This window comes from Gobio gobio (assembly GCF_949357685.1).
Source record: "Gobio gobio genome assembly, chromosome: 1".
Classification (NCBI taxonomy): domain Eukaryota; kingdom Metazoa; phylum Chordata; class Actinopteri; order Cypriniformes; family Gobionidae; genus Gobio; species Gobio gobio.
The window spans coordinates 10,211,563-10,230,517 of record NC_137097.1 but is presented as its reverse complement, the minus strand read 5'-3'; the positions used below and the strand labels follow the sequence as shown (position 1 = coordinate 10,230,517).

Here is an 18,955-nt window from a genome sequence, read left to right as displayed (position 1 = left end):
GTTGTTCCCGTTTTCTTGTTCTTGATTTGTTGTTCTTCTGTGTTTTTAATAAATCATTCTTTCATTTGATTTGACATTATGGCCAAAGAAATTGTCTTTTAAATGTATTAACCAGAGAAAAGATAAGTTTGCTGAAGTCTGGGTTTATATTAATCTGCTGCTTCAGTGCAGGAAAGCCACAGAAGAGCTGTGTGATAATGAGCAAGATTTCCTGAGACACTACAATAGGCGACTAATAATTCATTAATAAGGGCTGTTTTTTGTACAAAATTATTTGTGCAAATTTTTGTAAAATTTACAGTGTAAGATATGTAAAAAAGACAAGATGCTAACAATGACAAGATCAATATTTGTGTAGCCTGAACCACCGTATTTTCACAGACTAACACACACGTCACGTCATAGACTACAGTATTTAACTACTTTCATTTATAAGTAGCGTGTAGCTTGTCAAACTACGGTTTCAGAGTAGCTTCCCCTGTTGATTATCTGTTTGTTGTTTCATTATTTCATAGTATGTTTGGGTTTGTTTAAGTTTATTTATTTTGATGTATGTTTGTTTCAAGGTTTAATCACTTTGGTGTTTTGTTTTCTTTTGTACAAAGCTCTTATGTTGATTCCCTGATGTTTCATGGTGGTACTTATGGTGATCGCATCTGTGACGGATATTCAATAAAGTGTGGGAATCATCAGTCGAAGAGTCAAACATTTCTTAAGCCAGGGAGCTACAAGGTGTGATTTTGGAGTCAGATCTGAGTTTCAGTTGTCGTGTCAAAGCAATAACTAAATCAGCTTACTATCATCTCAAAAATATATCAAGAATTAGATGTTTTGTTTCCAGGCAATACCACCAGCAGGGTGGACTATTGTAATGGTCTTCTCACTGGCCTTCCCAAAAAGACCATTAGACAGCTGCAGCTCATACAGAACTGCTGCCAGGATCCTGAGCAGAACCAGAAGATATGACCACATCACACCAGTCCTCAGGTCTTTACACTGGCTTCCAGTTACATTTAGGATTTTAAAGTATTATTACTGGTATATAAATTACTCAATGGCCTAGGACCTCAGTACATTGCAGATATGCTGATAGAATGCAAACCTTACAGATCACTCAGATCATCAGGATCAAGTCAATTAGAAATACCAAGGGTTCACTCAAAGCACTGAGTGTCTGTCCTAGGGATGTGTGATGCGTCGCAAAAGCATCAACAAATGCTATATGGACACGTGAACCTGATTAACTGACAATGTGTGGAAATTTACCATGACTGTTCATTTTCGCTGAGCCAATCAAAATCATCCACCTTACAGTAATGACGTGGCTAGACCTTGAAAGCAGTATAACTGTTGAGAAATTATAGGTAGGATAGACTGCTAGAGAGAGCGCGGCCTATGAACTCCTTCCTTGTGAGACTTGAAGCTGGCTTCTGCTGATGAAACTACAAACTATTCTTCAGTAAAATTTTCTTTAATTAATTGCACCCCTGACTCTTGGGGCCTCATTTATAAAACTTTGCGTAGGATTTGCGTCAGGAATGGCGTACGGATGAAACATAGGACGTGTGTACGCACAGAAATATTCGGATTTATAAAACCGTGCGCACGCACATCCTACGCAGTTTTCCCTTAATAAATCACAATCAATCCTAAATGTAGCGCAGCTTTTGCGGCTTCATGTCACGCCTATAGTTGCCCATAAATAATCTGTGAAACGCCCACAAATTAATATTCATTGATTGCGAAATCATGGCAAACACAGAGAGGAAATAAAAAAAAACATAACTTCACTCAACCTTGGCAAGGTGGAACAGAGGAGAAAAATTTTGTTTTGGAGGGCACAGTGTGGGCATTACTAATGCCAAAAAGGCACTTGAGTGGCAAAAGGTTGCAGACGCCGTAAATGCTGTAGCCTCACAACCTCGGACCATGGCCGAAATAAAAAAGAAATGGTCGGACATCGAAGTCGAGGCAAAAAAAGCGTCTAGCGCTCCAACGCCAGAGTGTGTCCTGGTTTGCCAGCAAGTCTTCTTGCTGTGTGAAGATGCGTTCACTCCGAATCCTTCTTTAAGAGCGCAAGATCAGCCATCGTGCGTCATTACGCATTGTGATAGGGCATTTTATTTCCATTAATTTAATTGCATCTGACAAGCTACAGGTGTCGGTTATAATCTACGTGGAAATGGGAAATAGTTCAGTGCAAATGTAATGCCTTGCAGCTTTCTGAATGGTTGAGACATAGGCCTACGTTATTTTATCAAAAATAAAACTAAAGGCATATGCATGAATACAATGATTCCGTAGCTGATGAAGAAATTTTACTATGAAAACAACTTTTCTCAATTAATCCATCCATCCATCCATCCATCCATCCATCCATCCATCTAATTGCATCTATCTAATTGCATCTATATCTGCTCTGCCAGACGGACACATTGATGAGAATATCAGTTTTGTACATTAGCTATTTCGTTCTGTTTACCATATTATTTATGAGGATGAATTGCATAATATGCCAATATTATTGCAGAACATATTTCACTTTTCTTTTTGCAAATATGTGTTAATCTGCATTTCTGTTGTACTTTTCATTTGATTGTGTTTGTTTTGCACTGCAGATCGATCAAACGGGTGTTCGTGTTGGCTGTTAATTGTAAGACTTGCTTTGTGAAGTCTTCATGTTATTTATGAGAGGCAGTATTGCAATTTCTTTTACACAACGGTCTACAGTTTCACACACTTTCACGTGTTTCTTCATCTGCCGACGGTGTCGCCATTTCTCATTTCACCCGTTTTTGTGTGTACGCCTGGGTCAGAGCTTGCGTGAAGGACCGCACATTTTCCCGTCAAGTTTGCTTTTTATAAATACCAATTATTGCGTAGAGAGCGGCGCACGCCTTCTTTCGTTCTTAAATGAGGCCCCAGGTCTTCAATTTTCATAACTGGTCTTGGGTCCGAAACTGTTATCCCCTGACACACTGTGTGTCCGACTGATTGCACTTCATCTTATCTATGTATCATCTTTTTATAACGTTTTTTTATTTTTATTTAAACTTGTTTTTATCTTTGGTTATTGTTATTTGCTTTTTTAAACATGGTATTTTTATTAAGTCGTGATTATCAATATTTTAATAACTTTTCTATGTAAAGCATTAGGGCTGAGCAGTATATCGAGTTTGTACAATATATATTGACACATTTTTTAGGGACAATATGGAATGAGGCAATACCGCTTATATCGATATACAGTAGATTGATACGAACGCATCTGAAAAATAGTGGAGTTCGCAGAATGAGCTGATGCAGGGAAAGTGCTTAATACAATTTGTCCTCAACAAGACACATGCTTTATATTAAGGGCTTCAAAATAACTGGATATAGTCAGATATAGTTGACTCGTATAGTTTAAAGCAGCTTGACAAATATGTCCATTTTATGTCAGGAGAGGAAGCGCCATCTGCAAGTGAATCTCTGCTAAAATTCTGTGAACGAGCATCACTGCGTGCGTGCGCGCCAAACAGACGGAGCGCAATAGAATAGGAATGCAATAATTCTGACTTAAGTATACATATTTCTACAATATTTGTTGTTGGACAATAAATGTGCCATATGTGGAATTTTAAACCTAAAAGTAAGTATATTTTTATGAAAGTGCCCATTAAAATGTGGTAATATATAAATATAGGCTAATATGCTTGTTTTTATTTTCATTTTTAGTTTAGTGAATTTAAAAACAAAATTATTAATTGTAAACCTCCAATTTGCACATAATATATCCTACATTACATGCACTGTATTGGTTTATAGCTTTCAATATCAACATTGTTTTTAGGACATCACTGGGCAGGATGTAGTGTTGTTTTTGGCGGCCTGTTTTCATTTTAGTTTTAGTCTAGTCTTTGTGTCAAGCAGTCATTTTAGTTTTTATTAGTTTTAGTCATAGTCATACTCTTTTTAGTCTAGTCAAGTTTTAGTCGACTAAAAGTCTGAGCATTTTAGTCTTATTTTAGTCAGAATTATCTATGACTATTTTCGTCTAGTTTTAGTCGACGAAAACTAATGACATTTTAGTCAAGTTTTAGTCAATGAAAATTGTATTTTAGTCTCTTTTTAGTAATGCAATTCTATTTAACCCAGTCAATATAGTATAAGTACGTATTATAGACAAAACCAAAATCTTCTTTTAGCCAAACCCATTTCAAACAATGTTATCTTATTATATTATTGTTACCTTATAGACTCAAGAATACATCCATTCCAGACACGGAAGACGCTCTGATTTGAAGTTACAACATATTTATTTTACCAACTAAACAAGTACACACACATACATTTAAATAAAATAAATAAAAACATTGAGATGTCTCTTAAGGTTTGTGGTGTTTTTTCCTGTGATTTTTGTGGCCACATTTCTCCCCATCTATTTCCACAACACCCGTTTTATTTTCCACTTCAATGTAATAAAAGTTTTTCCAAATGTCTTAATAAGAATAAATGCATATTTAATTTAATAGGAAAATAATATCCAAATTATTATTTAATTATTTATGTTTAAAATTAGACCCACATTATAGTTAAAATGTTTTTCTGTCTTGTATTTTATCTCAAAATAAAGGATGTAATTTTATTCCACATGGAAATTAGTGGAAATAAGTGAATATAGCCTCTTATTCGCTTAAGAGGTATATTCATAATGCTGCGGTTATTTTAACATATATAATTGCTGCCGTTATAACGGCACATTTAAAATGTTTACGTGCTTTTCTTTCTTTCTTTGTTTGAGCGGTGATGAAATATCTTGCTCTTGTAAATACTTGCCAATATTTCAGTAATACAAGTCTAGATCTTTAAAATGCATCAAAATAACAGCGAAGCACAACCGCACGGTGCTCTGCAGTGGCCAAAAAGGATATAAACCGTGAATTCTGAAGTGATTGAAAACTCAGAGATGTGGATTCAGACGGCACCACACGACCTTGGTGTTTGTCAAACAGTAATTCAGTTAGGTAATTCGGCCGGAGATTTTTACACGGGTGGTGGGAGAAAAACACTGATATTCTGCATTAAGACGACAATAAAATCACTGACTAGCTCCTGTAAATAATGAAGACACCTTACGACCGCAGGACAAACAATTACCGTCCGAATAGGGCTTACGAACCCCAACTGGCCGGCCATCGGACCCGTTCACTCACCGGAGACGCCGCGCGAGTGGGGTTTGAAGAGACTGATGTGGCCTGCGTCTGCGCAGTGAGACCTGATGCAGCCCCTGATTGAGACGCACAGAAATACTGCAGAATAAAAACACGACTTTTCGTCTCGTCTCATTTTCGTCAACGAAAATGAAGAGACATTTTAGCATAGTTTTTATTTTGTGAACCACATTTAGTCTCGTTTTTATTCGTCATCGTCACATGACCAGCATTTACGTTGCGTCTCGTCTCGTTTTCGTCACGTTATAAAGGTTCGTTGACGAAGATATTTAGTCATACTTTTCGTTGACGAAAACAACACTAGCAGGATGTAAAAAAATATATATAAAAAAAAATGTTTTATACTGATTTTTTTGCATCCAAATAGGAAAACGTATAAAATACCGGGATGTATACCGTGTATCGCCATTCAAACAAAAAATACAGATATGATTTTTTGGTTATATCGCCCAGTCCTATAAAGCATTTTGATTTACCATTGTGTATGAAATGTGATATATAAATAAACATGCCTTGCATATTTAACTTTACCACCATAGCCTACTAAAGTGCTGACTTTGTACTTTTGACTGAATGGTTTGCTTCATTTCTTATTGGAGAGCTTGCTATACCTTTTACTTATCCTTTTATAATGGCCATTATTGATTATTAAAACTGACGTTTAACAAAAAAGAGAGTTGTGTTTGTCATATTTCATTTTATTACAGTGAAGATAATCAGAGTACATATTCACATATTGCCTGAACCACATATTTATAGGTTGAATGTTATATTTCATTTTGTTTTAAAGGTCCTGTTCTTCGTGTTTTTTTGAAGCTTTGATTGTGTTTACAGTGTGCAATATAACATGCGTTCATGTTTCGCGTGTAAAAAAAACAGTATTTTTCACACAATTGACTGATCTGTATACCGCTGTTTTCACTGTCCTAAAAACGGCTGATGAGTTCCTTGTTCTATGAAGTCCCTCCTTCAGAAATACGTAACGAGTTCTGATTGTGCCAGCGGTTCCTGTGTTGTGATTCGACAGCAGCTTAGCGCACATTGTACGGAAAGGTCACGCCTCTTAACGGGAGAATGATCTCTATAGCGTCCCTGGGAAAGCCAAACAAAGGTGATTTGACTCCGGGATGAAAATAACAGCGTCTCGACGACATGGCGACAAACACACTCAAGCTACAGTTCCTTTTCTCCACGCGACCGTCTTCTTCTCCACGTGGGACAGCAACAAGACCACGCCCCCTTTTTCGCATATTCTTGTGGGTGGAGGTTAGTCTGTTCTACTGTTCTACTGACGTAATTACTGCAGGAAGTACCAGGATGTAGTCCAAGCCGGCCGTTCGCTGTAGGCTTTGAAAGAGAACTTCTGTTAAATAAAATATCTCGCTTGGCATTGAACTTTGAGCTTTATAATTTTACAGGTATTATTTATGCTCTAACAGCAACATTACACACTAACTAAAGTTTGAACAGTGGGATCACGAAGAACGGGACCTTTAAATATGCATGCAGTGAAGATAATCAAAGTACGCTTTTCCTGGACCACATTTGTGTGGCTATTTATGTTTAAGATTCTTAAAATATATATATATATATATATATTAATCGTTGCTTTATGATATTAATATTGAACCACTGTACTCACATGAACTGATTTAAATTGTGTAAAATTTAGTACATTAATGGATCTTGAGAGTGTAAATTTCTGTGCTCCCTATGGAGGCCTCACTGAGCCTTCAGATTTCAACAAAAATATCTTCATTTCTGTTCCTAAGATGAACGGAGGTCTTACGGGTGTGGAACGGCATGAGGGTGAGGAATAAATTACATTTCATTTTTGGGTGAACTAACCCTGGCCAGCCTTTTGCGGATATAGCAGCTTCAACTCTTCTGGGAAGGCTTTCCACAAGGTTTAGGAGTGTGTTTATGGGATTTTATTTTATTTTATCATTCTTCTAGAAGCACATTTGTGAGGTCAGGCACTGATGTTGGAAGAGAAGGCCTGGCTCGCTGTCTCTGCTCTAGTTAATCCCAAAGGTGTTCTATCGGGTTGAGGTCAGGACTCTGTGCAGGCCAGTCAAGTTCCTCCACTTCCATGTCTTTATGGATCTTGCTTTGTGCACTGGTGCAGAGTTATGTTTTGAGAGGAAGGGCTCATTACCTCTTGGCAGGTGTAAGGCTTCTCTCCAGTGTGAATTCTCATGTGTTTCTCAAGGTTTGCTTTACGAGTGAAACTCTTTCCACACAGTTGGCAGGTGTAAGGCTTCTCTCCAGTGTGAATTCTCATGTGGCCTTTAAGAAGCCCTTTTCGAGTAAAGCTCTTTCCACACTGTTGGCAGGTGTAAGGCTTCTCTCCAGTGTGAATTCTCATGTGGACTTTAAGATGCCCTTTACGAGTGAAACTCTTTCCACACTGTTGGCAGGTGTGAGGCTTCTCTCCAGTGTGAATTCTCATGTGGACTTTAAGAGACTCTTTATGAGTGAAACTCTGTCCACACTGTTGGCAGGTGTAAGGCTTCTCTCCTGTGTGAATTGTCATGTGGCCTTTAAGATGACCTTTTCGAGTAAAGCTCTTTCCACACTGTTGGCAGGTGTGAGGCTTCTCTCCAGTGTGAATTCTCATGTGTTTCTCAAGGTTTCCTTTATGAGTGAAACTCTTTCCACACTGTTGGCAGGTGTAAGGCTTCTCTCCTGTGTGAATTCTCATGTGTTTCCCAAGGGTTCCTTTATCAGTGAAACTCTTTCCACACTGTTGGCAGGTGTAAGGCTTCTCTCCAGTGTGAATTCTCATGTGGTTCCCAAGGGTTCCTTTATCAGTGAAACTCTTTCCACACTGTTGGCAGGTGTAAGGCTTCTCTCCAGTGTGAAGTCTCATGTGGCCTTTAAGATGCCCTTTTCGAGTGAAACTCTTTCCACACTGTTGGCAGGTGTAAGGCTTCTCTCCTGTGTGAATTTTCATGTGTTTCCCAAGGGTTCCTTTATCAATGAAACTCTTTCCACACTGTTGGCAGGTGTAAGGCTTCTCTCCAGTGTGAAGTCTCATGTGGCCTTTAAGAGACCCTTTTCGAGTGAAACTCTTTCCACACTGTTGGCAGGTGTAAGGCTTCTCTCCTGTGTGAAGTCTCATGTGGCCTTTAAGATGCCCTTTTCGAGTGAAACTCTTTCCACACTGTTGGCAGGTGTGAGGCTTCTCTCCAGTGTGAATTTTAATGTGTTCCTCAAGGGTTCCTTTTTGAGTGAAGCTCTTTCCACACTGCTGGCAGGTGTAAGGCTTCTCTCCAGTGTTAATTTTCCTGTGGACTTTAAGATGCTGTTTTTTAATTAAACTCTTTCCAGACTTTTTTTGTGAGGAAATCTTTTCAGTCTGTGAGCAACTAAAAGATTTTTCTCCAGCTATGAAATCATGATGTTGGTTATACGGATCTTTCTCTTCCATTTTATTTAGTTCTTGGCTCTCCACTTTTAGTGCCATCAGATCTAAAAGAGACAAAAAACAAGTTAACCCCAGTTCAATGGCACAAAACAACAGACAAAGACATTAAACCAGAAACATGTATGTTACATCCTATACCCAGTAAGCTACAGAAAGAGGGGTTACATTTCTTTAGGAAAATTTACAAACTCACTTTTCATCATGTTTGGATTCTATGTGTTCAGGACACTGCCACAGTTGTTATTGAAGTGGTTTGGAATATAGGGATTTGCGATTTGGGGAAAATATCTAATTGCGATTTTTCTGACAGATATTATGATTCGATTTGCTATTTAAAGGGGTGGTAAACAATGTGTAATGTTCCTGTTTGAGCATAAACAACATCTGCAAAGTTACAATGTTCAAAGTTTAAAGCAAAGGGAGATATTTGCTTTTAAAGAAATCAATTTCTAGGGACTACAGCAAACGGCCAGTAGGGACTACTAGACATTCCTCCAGGGTCTCTGACATCACCAGCCCCAATATTTACATAAACCCCTCCTCCGAGAATATTAAATAAGGGGGGGGGCGAGGCCATTTTGTATCGCCGCGGGGAAGCGTTGTTGTGGTTAGTAGGCTGGAGTGTTGTTGCCGCAATGCCGACGAAACGCTGTTGTTTTCATCCGGAGTGCAGGTCCACTTTGTTCAGCCTTCCTAGGGACGGGGGTGCGTTGCAGTGCGTTTAATATACAACATGTTATATGCGTGTGTATGAGACAGAGGGGAACGAAGACCGGAAAATGTGACATAATGGACAATATTCGTCTGTATTTGCAATACACGAGCCGCGGTTCAGCTGCACGAGACAAACACTGCCAGGGCTCCCGCTGCACAATTCACGGAGGAAAGCTTCCACAATCTTTGCGAGTTCAATGCAGGATTCGCACAGCGGCTTGTCCTGAAGGATGGATTCAAAAACAGAAGCTGTTTACGGGCCACAACCTGTAAGTATGATTTATTTTTCGTTGATGTGTTTTCCTGTAATAGTTTGTGTTGTTAATTGTACGTTGTGGCAAGGAAGTAAACAGATGACAACGCTGTTTGGCTCTGCAAACCAGTTTGTTAAATGCTCATTCATACTTAACGTTATCCGACAAACACCTAACGTTACAAACTTTTTTTAAAATCTCAACAGCGAACTTGGCATTAGTGTAAATTATTCTTTGATTAGAGCTTTTATGTATTGTTTATCTACAGGCATGCTAAACATGGTTCTGTGTTTGATTTGGCTACTAGTAAAGCCAATGTTTAGTGTTCGTTTTGGGTTAATAGTTCTTGCGACAGATATTTGGCTATAATCGTTCTAAAAATACAAAAGTAACAGTGCCATTCAGTAGCGATCACTATAGATCCGCAGTCTTTACTCTTGAGGACTGAACAGGTTCTGCTCGATCATCTTCACTAAAATTGTCTGGGTCCAATTCGGGCTCAAATTGGTATGGTTTTATTGATGCCATTGTTTCTAATACTACCCAAAGCACAGTCTACCAGTAAAGGTAAGGGGCGTGACGTTTCCGACAAACGTGCACTAGACGGTTAGCGAATCACAACACACTGGGCCAGCTAACCAATCTGAGCCCATTGCGTATTTTTGAGGGACTGGCTTCATACAACCCGGAAACCATCAGACCGTTTTTACAAAGAGGGACAGAGTAGTGTAGAATAAAAGTAAAATATATGAAAAATAATGCAATTTTTTTTAAACGAAGCATGAACACGTTACAGTGCACCCCACAAACACAATCAAGCCTTCGAAAGAATGTGTTTTACCACCCCTTTAATTCTGTTAGGTCAAGCTTCAGCTGCACACCAGGGAACATGTCGAAAAGAGTCAGGTGAATGAAAAATGCCAGCGCTTGTTTTTGTTGTTTGCTGAACGCTACCGTTGTGTCTGTGAATGCGGCTCACTGTTACTGAACGTGTCACGGATTGATGACGTAAAACTCAGTCCGTCCGAGTCTCTTGCTTGCGTCCGTTTTTCGCGTCTGACTGTCGCACAGTCTGACATAATGACAACAGAGATCCTACAGTGTGACATGTATTACATCGGGGATTATGTTCATACAGTCTGACAAGCAACATTCGCAGAGGATTTAGAACAATCACACCGTGTGCAGGACCCTTAACTCCAATTATAAAATCGTTTTTTCTCCAATTCATTGTTGAAATATAATTTTATACACAGTTATTTAACATGCATGAAATAATCAAGACATCACTAACAGGTTAAGTAGAATATAATAAATATAACGGCTAATATAGAGCATAATTGTATTCACTAGAGAAATCAACTCTTTCACTAAATATATGTTGACACTGAATGACTGCCTGAGGTAAATGTGATGCTAACGTTACATGACATTGTTTAGTTTACAAGCAGTTATATTGACGTCTTTCCCCCGTTGAAACACTGATTTAGCGATTACACCACCTGACAGTAAGTTGTAATGTATCCTCAGCATCAGGGACGTCGTTAGGCCTATTTTAGGGGGGCTGAAGCTACCCCAAAATGTTCCTAAGCCCCCCTAAATGATAATAAGAACCACAATAACAATTCGATTTATCAATAACTGTATCCTCATTCATATTTAGACGCAAAATTTTTTTTATTTATATCCAGCTACAAAAAAATAGCCGAAAAGTCGGAAGTTGGACAGAAGTACAAAGAGTCGTTGTGCTATCAAGATGATACAGCGTTGCAGACCGGAGCGCTACTGCAAGTAACTGGAGGATTCATCTCGTCTCGTCGTTACCAAGGTTATAATCTTTAACGAAAGCGAACGAAAAAACGAAAACTAGGTGGGTTGTCGTTAACTGAAATAAAAATAAAAACGAGGCATTACAAAAAAATGGTAACTAACCAAAACTGTAATGTTTGTTTGGCAAAACTAACTAAAATAAAATTATAGATTAAATGTCCTTAGTTTTCGTCTTCATCAATGTCTTTCATAGAGCAAATAACCTTCAGCTGCATTTCCTTCCCCTGCGTCTCTCACTCACGCGTCTCTCTCACATACACACGCGCCACCAGGGGCGTAAATTTAATCTAAAAGTTGGGGGGGACAATAAACATGAAATTTCTCAAGAGCAATTTTTGAAGGGGACACATAATACAGCCAAAATCGTACTTGTAAGGATATGTGTACCACAAAAAAAAAAAAAAAACATTTTGTACTTATTTGGCGTTTTGGTGCACTGAAAAATTATCTAATGTCCGTTTTTCTTTTCTCTGTCATTTTATCTGACCAACAACACAACGTGATAGTAGTTTAAATACGATTAAGGTTCACCACGCAGTCATATTATAATTATTAAATTATCTTGCGTCCTCCACATAGTATTTTATACTATGATATTCAGATATTTAGATATTCAACTGCAGCAAGCCATCTGATCTGCCACTTATCATCATATTGAGCAAAACCCTACACAGATCTGACTGAACTTTCGGTTTAGAATTAGCCAATTTTTAGAATTTGGGGGCGGGTTGCTTGAATTTTGGGTTCATTAGCCTATTATTCGTAATGAAAAACAAAACAGTACAATGACACACTCCCTTAAATAGGCGCTTTTACACTTTGAAACCAAATCTTCGATAATCTTGTCTGTCAGCTGTTTGCTCGTTCGGCTCGTGCTGTATTGAGCAGACATGTTCAGTTTTTAATTGTTTAGTCAGTTCTCTAACTGAACTCAATGATTTTATTACTATTCAGCGGAGCGGGGCGGTGCGGCGGTGGGCAAGTGATGTTAACAGTGTTTTGCCTAATCTGTATTAAAGAGAAAAGAATCACTTCATCTGACGTTTAAAGTGAATAAAATAGCCTTGACCGCGACTTACTGGTGTTTCACAACTGCTGTCTGAAGAGCCTTGTTCTCTCCCCAAACTTTTGTGGTAGTTTTTCTACGTTCTACTACGTTAGTTGAGGTGCACGGTGGATCAAACCACTGTGAGGCAAGGGGGGACTCAAAATGTTTCTAAACTTAAAACGCATTTTTTTGTCCCGTTTGCGTTTGTATTGTTTTACTACTTACACATTTATTTTATATTGTTATATTATTTACAATACTCAGCATGGTTTATAGGGGGGGACAGCCCTCAGATAGGGGGGGTCCTGTCCCCCCCGTCCCCTCCGCGATTTACGCCCCTGCGCGCCACACACACACACACACACACACAGCCCCTCCCCTCCGTGCACATCGCCGTCTCCATGAGAACGAGTGTTCGCCGTTGAAAGCAAGTTCGCGAAAGGTTGGCATCTTGTGAACACCTTTACACAATCACACATTAAAAAGTGGTATAAAAATATTTTTAATTCAGAATATAATTTTGTCAGTGTGTTAATGTCGACCCGAGAAGCGATTGCTACTTTAGAAAGTTAACTAGTCGCAAGTTTGAGGTAAAATGCACTTGTGTTGTCAATGCTGTGATTCAAATATTAAATAATGTTATGTCATGTGTTTACACTTACACTGAATGTTTGATGAGTAGGCTATTGTATAGGGTACATTTAGTATAGGGTGTGAAAATTGTACAGCTGTGGTATTTGTATAGCTTTAGCTCAATTTAGGTTTAGCTGCTGTATAATTGTATTTTAGCTCAAAAGTGGGTTGAATACATGCTGTTCTGTGTAATTAAATAGCATTCTGTGGACAACTTATCTTATATAGAGAGGACATTTACATGAGCAGACAGAGAGCATTTAAGTCATTGCTTAAAGTAACTCATCATATATTGATATTGTGTGACCAAGATGGCGGCGCGAGTACATCGCGAGGCTCAGCGTCTCTCCAGATTCTGCAATTTTGCGGTATTTTTCTTGTTCATCTCGAGTCTGTTCGTACAGAACAGTTGTGCCTTTACATCGTACACCCGTTGTGAGCTTTTGGATATTGGTTTGCGAATTTCCGACAGTTTTATGGACAATCTTCGACTCCTTCCTGAGATCGCTAGGACACCCGAGGCTATGCACTCTACCCGGCCGGGCGCAAGTACTCGCAGAAGGCGCCGAGATCGTAAACAAAGGCGGGGAAAGGGAGGAGGACTACGAGCTAAACTAAAACTATCTCCACATCGGCTCTCTTTACCCAGCATTTTCCTTGCCAATGTACGATCACTAGTGAACAAAATGGAGAAGATTCGACTCAGCATCACACACAGTAAGAAACTTTTGAACTGTAATGTCCTAATCTTCACTGAAACCTGGTTAAACAGCGGAATACCAGACACCGCTATTGAGCTAGCGGGACGCCACAAACTCCGGGCGGATAGAACATTAGATGGCTCCGGTAAGACCAGAGGTGGTGGATTGTGCATTTACATTAACAAAGCTTGGTGCACAAACTCTGCTATTGTTGGGAGTCATTGTTCAGCTAACCTGGAGTTTCTCATGGTTAAATGTAGACCGTTTTATCTACCGCGGGAGTTCACTTCCACCATTATCACTGCAGCCTATATTCCCCCGGATGCTGATGCCAAGCTTGCTATGAAAGAACTTCACGCAGCCATCAGTAAACAACAGACTGATCACCCGGAAGCTGCATTTATTGTTGCAGGTGACTTTAATCACTCAAACTTAAAGTCAGTGCTACCCAAGTTTCACCAGCATGTTTCCTGCCACACCAGAGGAAACAAAACCTTAGATCATGTTTACACAAACATGGCTGGAGCTTACGTTGCAACACCCCTCACCCACCTGGGACAGTCAGATCACCTCTTTGTTTCTCACCCCGAAATATGCACCCCTCATCAACCGTGTGAAGCCATCAGTGAAGACCATCAAGGTGTGGCCTGCGGGGGCAGATTCCACACTCCAGGAAAGGTTTATAAACACAGACTGGAGTATGTTTGCTTCTCAAGCCACCAGTGTCGCTCACACGGACATTGACTCATACACCTCCTCTGTATTGGATCATATCAATACCACCATCGACAGTGTTACAACCCAGAAACAGATCACCACATACCCAAATCAGAAGCCTTAGATGAACAGGGAAGTGTGACTCCTGCTGAAGTCACGCAATACTGCCTTCAGATCAGGAGATGCACAAGCCTACAGCACATCCAGAGCAAACCTGAAGAGGGGCATCAAAAAGGCCAAGCACTGCTACAAGCTAAAGATAGAGGGACACTTTTCCAACTCTGACCCTCGACGCATGTGGCAGGGCAATTCAGGCCATCAGTGATTACAAACCCACCCACTCCACCCCCGCAGCCACTGATGTCAACTTCCTGAACGAGCGAAGTTACTTCTATGCTCGTTTTGAAAGAGACAACAGAGAAACTGCCACCAAGCTCAAACCCTCTCAGCTGACCACCCACCAATCACACTCTCCTCCACAGATGTCTGCAAGGCACTGAGCCGGATCAGCGCACACAAAGCTGCTGGACCAGACAACATCCCTGGACGTGTTCTCAGGGCATGTGCGGAGCAGCTCGCTGGGGTTTTTACAGACATTTTCAACCTGTCTCTTGCCCAAGCAGCTGTTCCAACATGCTTTAAACGCACTTCCATTGTGCCAGTGCCAAAACACTCTAGCCCGAGGTGCCCTAATGACTACCGCCCTGTAGCACTCACACCCATCGCTATGAAGTGCTTTGAGCGGCTGGTCCTGGAACACCTAAAATACTCTATTCCATCCACATTGGACTCACAGCAGTTTGCCTACCGCAGCAATAGGAGCACAGAGGATGCAGTTTCCATGGCACTGCACTCTGTGCTCACCCATCTGGACCATAAGAACACTTATGCACGCATGCTGTTTGTTGACTTCAGCTCAGCATTCAACACTGTCATACTAACCAAGTTAATAGCCAAACTTGGAGACCTGGGCATCAACACTTCAATGTGTAACTGGATTTTGGACTTCCTAACTGACAGACCCCAGAATGTTCGATCAGGATCCACCTGCTCCACATCCATCACACTCAACACTGGTGTACCACAGGGCTGTGTGCTAAGTCCGTTTCTCTACTCCCTCTTCACCTCTGACTGCAAGCCTGTGTATGGATCTAATTCCATCGTCAAGTTTGCGGACGACACTACGGTGATTGGTCTCATCAGCAACAACGATGAGACTGCCTACAGGGAGGAGATCCAGCACCTGGCCACATGGTGCGCTGATAATAACCTGCTCCTCAACACAAGTTCCTGGGGATCCACATCTCGGCGTTCATGTCGTGGACGACCAACACCTCCAGCCTGGTCAAGAAGGCTCACCAGCACCTCTTCTTCCTGAGGACACTGAGGAAGAATCAGCTCTCCTTGACTATCCTGGTGAACTTCTACTGCTGCGCAATAGAAAGCATCCTGACCAACTGTGTCGCAGTATGGTATGGGAGCTGCTCTGTTGCGGAGCGCAAGGCACTGCAGCGGGTGGTGAAAACTGCCCAGCGCATCACAGGAACTCCACTGCCTGCCATTGAGCACATCCAGAGGAAACGCTGTCTGCACCGAGCTCGCAGCATCCTCAAGGACTCCTCTCACCCAGCCCACAGACTGTTTTCTCTCCTGCCCTCCGGCAGGCGTTTCAGGATCCTCCGGACCAGGACCAGCAGACTTAAGAACAGTTTTTTTTCCCCAGAGCTGTCTCTTTACTGAACTCGAACCCCCGTTGATCCACTCCCTCATATACTGACAACTCTCCTACCTCACATCTGCCTTCACTTTGTTATTTGCACTACCGACTGTTTATTACAGTAACAACTGTTTACTTATGCATCTTGCACCACCATATCTTAACTGGATTATGCTCATTTGCACTAACGACTGTATTTATAGTACCACTGTTTGCATTTGCATTTTGCACCGTACTTCTAACTGTAATATGCAACCACTTTCCACTGCACTTTTACACTTTCTTTCGGATAGCTCTGTCCATAATTTATTGTACTACCCTAATCCACTGCTATATTCCTCATATTAGCCTAACATATTATTGTATACCTCTAGCTGTAAAATTCTGTTTAAAGTAATAGCCATCTGTATATTAAATTCATAGTACATATCCACCTGTAAATTCTGTTTATAGTAATAGCCATCTGTATATTATATTCATAGTACATATTCACCTGTAAATTCAGTTCTGTTTATAGTAATAAACATCTCTCTATTTATACATATTTATATATATTCAGTACATTTCCATGTCCTGCACTTACGCAACCACTGTATATCCTGCACTTGCTGGTATTGCACTTCTGGTTAGACCTAAACTGCATTTCGTTGCCTTGTACTTGTGTAATGACAATAAAGTTGAATCTAATCTAATCTAATCAGGAGCAAAATCTGGCCTAAGGAAATTCCCCCTTTGATGTGTCTAAAAGCTAACATTACAGTAACTTTTCTTTAACGGAGTAGAAATGGATGAAGAGAATATGTCTGTCACGTTTTACTTGTTAAAGGGATAGTTCACCAAAAAATGAAACTTCTGTCATCATTTACTCACCCTCAAGTTGTTCCAAACCTGAATGAGTTTCTTTGTTCTGCTGAACACAAAAGATGATGTTTTGAATAATATTTGTAAACAAGCAGAGAGAGCAACCATTGACTACCATAGTAGGGGGAAAAAATACTATGGTAGTCAATGGTGGCTCTCTCTGCTTGGTTACAAACATTATTCAAAATATCTTCTTTTGTGTTCAGCAGAACAAAGAAACTCATTCAGGTTTGGAACAACTTGAGGGTGAGTAAATGATGACAGAAGTTTCTATCCCTTTAACATCTTGGTTTCTTGACTGGTTATTGGCATAAGTGTAGCTCTAGATGTGAGTGCACAGATTTTGCAAACGCAAGTTACAAATACCCTGGGGGCGAGTGTGGGAACTCGGATTGAAGTGTGTTCCGTGCTTGAAACAAGACGACTGAACTGTTAAAGATTGCACTCGGTTACACGAATGCACCGAACTATCCGTCATTGTGTTAAACGCGCCAATAGCGCGCCATGTGAATAAGCCGGTTTCTGATTGGTCCCCGCAATTTGTAACAGAAGCAGGGTAGAAATATGTACAAGTTTCCAGCCTGAGGTACAGGCCGAAATCAAATCGCCTGCAGTTTGGGCTGGGTTTACCTGGTCTAGGCCATTTCATTAAAAGCGCTCGTAATTCCTGAAACTTTGCGGTATATGTGGACGTTGGTCCTCTAAGAAACATGACGTGAATGTAGTTTAGACTACAGAAAGCAAGCAGTGCAGCTGTTATAGTGATTGACAGAAAATCCCTCTATAAACCAATGAATCTAACGGCACAAAAAATTATTTACATTGAGTTTAAGCTTTGCTTGTTATAATGAGAGGATCTGTGAGCGTGTAGACTTGAAAATATCAAATGAGTGAGTTCAGCTTTGAGAATGAAACCAACCTGAGTGTTCTTCAGTTTCTTCATGTTTCACTCTCAATGTTTCTTCAATCTTCACGTCTTCTCTCTCCTCTTTCTCTGTTTGTTCCTCAGTTTCTTCATGTTTCAAACTGAATACATTTTCAATCCTCAGGTCTTCACTCTCCTCTTTAATCAACACCATCTTTATTAATGATCTCAGTCACTTCTCCAGGAGTTTTTCTGTGTGTTTGTCCTGTTTAAGACGAGAATAATTAACAGAAAGAAAAATAAATCCACATTAAATCTCTGAGTGTCTCAATCAGCTCTAGTTCAGTATCAACAGTATCAGTACCACTCAAAACTAGCACTACAAACTAATACAAGAAAACAAATTACACAAACACTATATATTTATTTCTTTAATTTCTCTCATCTCTACTCGTCAGAGACTGAACTCATGTTTATATGATGAACTGATAAAGAGAGAAATGAGCCGCTGCTTCTGTTACTCATGAGTTTATTCTGTTACTTTACTCACACAACGCTGATAAATGTTAGATAAAGCAATGCAATGTTACATTTAATAATAAATCATTCAATCTGCGTTGCTTGTAAAACTTTGAAGATGGTTTCTATAGTTTTAAACACTTTAAAAGCTTTAAACACAAACCTTTCTTCAGCCGAATCAACACATGCAGGAGCGCGGCGCGGCCTTATGACGTCACACCACCACACCAAAATAAAAGTCCCGTTCTCCGCTGAGTCTACAATCACAGAAGTGCACAAATACAAATAATACAAGAGATGACAGAAATTCAGAGTTGAATGTATTGGTGACATACATATTTAAATACATGTTGCTGAAAATATTAGGAAACTAGTAAAGACTGAGAGACTTTGTCTAAAAGTTAAAACGGTATTGTTTAGGGGAATAAATTATTTATGTAATATATAAATACA

General features: G+C 40.0%; 1 protein-coding gene across 1 annotated transcript; it reads right to left on the bottom strand.

Moving 5' to 3' along the window:
* Positions 1 to 7,049: 7,049 nt before the first annotated feature.
* On the bottom strand, positions 7,050 to 18,731 carry LOC307123726 (uncharacterized protein). The gene is made up of 3 exons (XM_079812395.1): positions 18,666 to 18,731; positions 18,038 to 18,248; positions 7,050 to 8,687 (listed from the first exon to the last, which is right to left on the bottom strand). Exons 2-3 carry the CDS (start codon positions 18,195 to 18,197, stop codon positions 7,312 to 7,314), a joined length of 1,536 nt encoding a protein of 511 aa, XP_079668521.1. The 5' UTR covers positions 18,198 to 18,248; positions 18,666 to 18,731; the 3' UTR covers positions 7,050 to 7,311.
* Positions 18,732 to 18,955: the final 224 nt, after the last annotated feature.

Excerpts from the sequence above, each read along its gene's own strand:
- LOC307123726 (XM_079812395.1), bottom strand. The coding sequence starts at position 18,197 with ATGGTGTTGATTAAAGAGGAGAGTGAAGACCTGAGGATTGAAAATGTA. Across the intron at positions 8,688-18,037 it reads AGAAACTGAAGAACACTCAG|ATCTGATGGCACTAAAAGTG; the intron begins GTTGGTTTCATT and ends TGTCTCTTTTAG.